The sequence below is a fragment of the Mirounga leonina genome, unplaced genomic scaffold, assembly GCF_011800145.1.
Source record: "Mirounga leonina isolate KUSES-001 unplaced genomic scaffold, KU_Mleo_1.0 Mir_91, whole genome shotgun sequence".
Lineage (NCBI taxonomy): Eukaryota > Metazoa > Chordata > Mammalia > Carnivora > Phocidae > Mirounga > Mirounga leonina.
Genome location: NW_023270839.1, coordinates 8,698,897 through 8,704,962, shown reverse-complemented (window position 1 = coordinate 8,704,962; position 6,066 = coordinate 8,698,897). Strand labels below are relative to the sequence as shown.

The 6,066-nt window shown below is 42.5% G+C and overlaps 1 protein-coding gene across 1 annotated transcript; it reads left to right on the top strand.

Moving 5' to 3' along the window:
* The first annotated feature begins 805 nt into the window (after positions 1 to 805).
* LOC118003342 (olfactory receptor 1509) lies at positions 806 to 1,732 on the top strand. Its single transcript, XM_034994261.1, has one exon. It carries the CDS (start codon positions 806 to 808, stop codon positions 1,730 to 1,732), a length of 927 nt encoding a protein of 308 aa, XP_034850152.1.
* Positions 1,733 to 6,066: the final 4,334 nt, after the last annotated feature.

The following is a 6,066-nucleotide window of genomic DNA, read 5'->3' as shown; positions in this document are numbered from 1 at the left end:
TCAGCAAAGTTTTCTTTCTTTTCTTTTTTTTTTTTTTTAAAGATTTTATTTATTTATTTGACAGAGAGAGAGGGAACACAAGCAGGAGGAGTGGGAGAGGGAGAAGCAGCTTTCCGCTGAGCAGGGAGCCCGATGCGGGGCTCAATTCCAGGACCCCGGGATCATGACTCAAGCCGAAGGCAGATGCTTAACAACTGAGCCACCCAGGCGCCCCTCAGCAAAGTTTTCTTAAAGGTGGGGGTAATGTGGCAGAAACACAGTAACCGGCTTGCCTGGAAAGAAGAATACGTATAAAAAAGGAGGATTCCAGACTGGAAAAATAAACAGGTATTAGTCTGTTGCAGGCTTTGGATGTACATTTAATTTGATAGGAAGAGTGAAATGGTGAATGATTTTAGTTGGGAGTTGTATTTTGGAAGATTAATTTGGTGTTATCTGTGGGTTAGACTGAAATGAAAAAGCCAGCTAACTAGTGGCTGGCTAAGAGTTTTGGCAACGTATTTATTCTTGTGAGATTCATGTATCTCATCTGCAAGCCAGGAACAATAATGCCTGAGCCATGGTGCAGTTGTGGTTGATAGAATTGTGTATAAAAAGTGCTGGGAATTGCTCCTGATACATAATGGGTATATTGTAACAATCGCTATTACGTTGGTCTTCTATTTTATATGCCCTGATAATAAATAAACAATTCATAATGGAACGTAGGGTCACTTCAATGAGTTCTAGTCCTGTAATATTAAAGCTAAATTAGCTTTCATGGTCCCCCCGCCCCCCCCGAAAAGGTCCTTCAGAAACTCATTGGATGGATGCTCTAAATGAAACAACAGTGACTGAATTTGTCTTCTTGGGACTCACTGAGAACTGGGTGCTGGAAATACTATTTTCTGTGACATTCTTTGTCACATATGTGCTAACCCTTTTGGGGAACAGTCTCATCATAGTTACTATAGTTTTTACTCTGCGTCTCCATACCCCCATGTACTTCTTCCTGAGCAATCTGTCCTTTATTGACATCTGCCACTCATCTGTCACTGTGCCCAAGATGCTAGAGGGCTTGCTTTTGGAGACAAAGACGATTTCCTTTGATAATTGCATCGCACAGCTCTTCTTCCTACATCTGTTTGCTTGTGCTGAGATCTTTCTGCTGACCATCATGGCTTATGATCGTTATGTAGCCATCTGTGCTCCGCTGCATTATCCCAATGTGATGAACATCAGGCTCTGTGTGCAGCTCATCTTTGCTCTCTGGCTGGGGGGTACCGTTCACTCTCTGGTGCAGACCTTCCTGACCATTCATCTACCTTACTGTGGCCCCAACATTATTGACAGCTACTTCTGCGATGTGCCCCCTGTCATCAAGCTGGCCTGCACAGATACATACCTCACGGGAATGCTCATTGTGTCTAATAGTGGAACCATCTCCCTCACCTGTTTCCTGGCTTTGGTCACCTCTTATATGGTCATCCTGGTTTCTCTTAAAAGACAGTCAGCTGAAGGGCGCCGGAAAGTCCTGTCTACCTGCTCAGCCCACTTCATGGTGGTTGCATTCTTCTTTGGACCATGTATCTTCCTCTACACTCGGCCAGACACCAGCTTCTCCATGGACAAGGTGGTATCTGTCTTCTACACGGTGGTCACCCCTTTGCTAAATCCCCTCATTTACACCTTGAGGAATGAGGAGGTAAAAAGTGCCATCAAGCATCTCAGACAGAAACAGGTTTTTTCATGAAGTCAGGTACATGATGGATTTGGAATCACAAATATAATTATGGCCATATCTTTAATGAGACAGCAGAAGTAAAAAACAAATGAGTAGATAAAGTGGCCCAGAGCAGGGCAGACTTCTTTATAAAGGGAAGGACTTATTAACTATTACTTATATAAAGGAAACGATCATGGTGGAACATAAAGGAAAAAGAATCTGGAAAAGTTTAAAGAAAGCTTCTGGTTTCACTAGTAAAGAACATAATTTGGGGCATGGACTCAGTTTCAGGAACAGGTACAATTGTGAGAGATCGTATTTTCTTGATTTGTGGATTCTGTGGGTTATTGCCTCTGGGAAGCTATATGTCACACTTATGTTCTATTAAATTACAGTGGTTTTAATCTTGCTTCCAAATATAGTTTCAAGGTGTTTAATTTATAGTGAATTAAATTGTTACTTTGAACATGATTCTTTCCTTATTCCTGGATCTCTTTTGTATTTGTCATAATACTTTGATAAAATCAAGGTGGAAATGTATAAAGAAATTATTTTATTTTTAAAAAATATTCTATTTATTTATTTGGCAGAGAGAGAGAGGGAGAGAGAGAGAGAGCACCAACAGGGGGAGTGGCAGGCTCCCACTGAGCAGAGAGCCCGATGCGGGGCTCAAAACCAATACTCTGGGTTCATGACTTGAGCGGAAGGCAGACGCTTAACTGACTGAGCCACCCACATGCCCCAAGAACTTATTTTAAAATAAACTTTACTGGAGCAAGATGGCGGAGGAGTAGGAGACCTGGATTTCGTCTCCTCTCAGGAATTCAGCTGGATAGGGATCAAACCATTCTGAACACCTACAAACCCAACAGGAGATCGAAGAAAAGAAGAGCAACAACTCTCTCATCAGAAAAGCGACCACTTTCTGGAAGGTAGGACGTGCGGAGAAGTGAATCCGAGGTGATATTCGGGAGGATAGACGGTGGGGGAGGGGCTTCCGTCGGCTGCTTCTGGCAAGTGATAGAACCACGGAGCACAAAATCGGAACTTTTAGAAGTCGGCTCCGCTGAGGGACGTCACTCCGGTGGCTAAGCGGGGGGTGGAATCCTCCGGGACAGTGTGGTCTCGGGACCCTCGGGGTCACAGAAAGACCGGGGGTGCCTGAGTGCGGCAGAGCTCCCAGGTAACGGAGCCGGGAAGCCGGCTGCAGAGGCGGAGCCCAGGCGCGGGCTCTCAGCTCGGGGTGGCCCTAAACCGTGATCCGCGGCACAGTCGGGCCCCTGCTCCTCCAGCAGGGACCCAACAAGCGGCAGATCCGGGGAGACTCACCTTCCTCCCCCGGGAGGAGCCGCACGGGAGTGCACCGCAGGGATCTGCTGGGTTTGGAGACTCCACCCGGGGTCAGGTGCCAGAGATAGAAATGCGTGGTCACAGGCCGGGTGAGCACGGAGTGCGGCCGGAGACCGGGGAGACGGGAGTGACTGACGGCTTTTCTCTGGGGGCTCACTGAGGAGCGGGGCCCTGAGTTCTCGGCTCCTCTGGGGCAGAGATTGGGAGGCCGCCATTTTCACTCTCCGCCTCCAAAGCTGTACGGAAAGCTCGCAGGGAACAAAAGCCCCGGAGAGCAAACCCGAGCAGATTACTTAGCCGGGAGGGGGCAAGGGCGGGGCAATTCCGCCTCCGGCAGAGACATTTGGAAACCACGGCAACAGGCCCCTCCCCAGAAGAGCAGCGAGAACAGCCGGCCAAGACCAAGTTTACCGATCAATGAGAACGGCAGAACTCCAGCGCTAGGGGACTACTGCACATAGAATTCACGGCTTTTTTACCATAATTCTTTAGTCTTTTAAAGTTAATTATTTTTAACTGTCTTTTTGTCTTTTTATTTCTTTTTGAATTTTTCTTTTTCCCTTTTTCAACCAACATCTTATCAATCCCTTTTTTTAAAAAAAACATTTTTATTTTTCATTTTTAGAGTCATATTCTATCCCTTCATAGTAGTTACCCGTATTTTTGGCTTATATATATAAGTTGTTCTCTCTTTAAAATTTTGAGATAGTTTCTTCTAACAGATTAAAATATACCCTAAATCTCTAGTATATGGTGTTTTCTATTCCCCTGCCTGATCACATCCTCTCCCTTTTTTTTTTCTTTGTCTTTTTTCTTTTTTTTAAATCCTCTTCTTTCTTTTTTCAAATAACTTCTTATCAATTCCTTTTATAAAATTTTTTATAATTTCCATTTTTACAGTCATTTTCCATCCCTTCATCATATCAACCCTTATTTTTGTACATATATAAGTTTTTCTTTCTTTAAAATTTTGGGAGACACTTTCTTCTAAAAGACCAAAATACACCCCAAATCTAGTGTGTCGCACTGATCTATATACCATATAGATCATATTTGATCACATTCTGGTTTTTCTTTTGTTGTTGTTGTTTTGTTTTGTTTGTTTTTGTTTTTATCTTTATCTTTTTCTTTTTTCTCTCTTTCCCCTTCTTATCCCACTGCTTCAGGTCTTTTCTGATTTGTTTAGAGTATATTTTCTGGGGACGTGGTTACTCTGCTAGCATTTTGTTCTCTCATTAATCTATTCTCCTCTGCACAAAATGACGAGACGGAAAAAATCACCTCAACAAAAAGAACAAGAGGCAGTACCGACTGCCAGGGACCTACTCAATACGGACATTAGTACGATGTCAGATCTAGAGTTCAGAATCATCACTTTAAAGATACTAGCTGGGCTTGAAAAAAATATGGAAGTTATTAGAGAAACTCTTTCTGGAGAAGTAAAAGAGCTAAAATCCAACCAAGTAGAAATCAAAAAGGCTATTAATGAGGTGCAATCAAAAATGGGGGCGCTAACTGCTAGAATAAATGAGGCAGAAGAGAGAATCAGTAATATAGAAGATGAAATGATGGAAAATAAAGAAGCTGAGAAAAAGAGAGATAAACAACTACTGGATCATGAGGGCAGAATTCGAGAGATAAGCGATACCATAAGACGAAACAACATTAGAATAATTGGGATCCCAGAAGAAGAAGAAAGAGAGAGAGGGGCAGAAGGTATAATGGAGCAAATTATAGCAGAGAACTTCCCTAATTTGGGGAAAGAAACAGGCATGAAAATCCAGGAAGCACAGAGAACCCCTCTCAAAATCAATAAAAATAGGTCAACTCCCCGACATCTAATAGTAAAACTTACGAGTCTCATAGACAAAGAGAAAATCCTGAAAGCAGCTCGGGAGAAGAGATATGTAACCTACAATGGTAGAAACATTAGATTGGCAACAGACCTATCCACAGAGACCTGGCAGGCCAGAAAGGACTGGCAGGATATATTCAGAGCACTAAATGAGAAAAATATGCAGCCAAGAATACTCTATCCAGCTAGGCTGTCATTGAAAATTGAAGGAGAGAGAAAAAGCTTCCAGGACAAACAAAAACTAAAGAAATTTGCAAACACAAAACCAGCCCTACAGGAAATCTTGAAAGGGGTCCTCTAAGCAAAGAGAGACCCTAAAAGCAACATAGACCAGAAAGGAACACAGACAATATACGGTAACAGTCACCTTACAGGCAATACAATGGCACTAAATTCCTATCTTTCAATAGTTACCTTGAATGTAAATGGGCTAAATGCCCCAATCAAAAGACACAGGCTAACAGACTGGATTAAAAAACAAGATCCATCGATATGCTGTCTGCAAGAGACTCATTTTAGACCCAAAGACACCCCCAGATTGAAAGTGAGGGGGTGGAAAACCATTTACCATGCTAATGGACACCAAAAGAAAGCTGGGGTGGCAATCCTTATATCAGACAAATTAGATTTTTAAACCAAAGACTGTAATAAGAGATGAGGAAGGACACTATATCCTACTTAAAGGATCTATCCAACAAGAAGATCTAACAATTGTAAATATCTATGCCCCTAACATGGGAGCAGCCAATTATATAAGGCAATTAATAACAAAAGCAAAGAAACACATCGACAACAATACAATAATAGTGGGGGACTTTAACATCCCCCTCACTGAAATGGACAGATCATCTAAGCAAAAGATCAACAAGGAAATAAAGACTTTAAATGACACACTGGACCAAATGGACTTCACAGACATATTCAGAACATTCCACCCCAAAGCAACGGAATACACATTCTTCTCTAGTGCCCATGGAACATTCTCCAGAATCGATCACATCCTAGGTCATAAATCAGGTCTCAACCGGTACCAAAAGATTGGGATCATTCCCTGCCTATTTTCAGACCACAATGCTTTGAAACTAGAACTCAATCCCAAGAGAAAAGTCGGAAAGAACTCAAATACATGGAGGCTAAAGAGCATCCTACTGAAGAA

What these genes read in the sequence shown, in the direction of transcription:
- LOC118003342 (XM_034994261.1), top strand. Translation starts at nt 806, where the DNA reads ATGGATGCTCTAAATGAAACAACAGTGACTGAATTTGTCTTCTTGGGA.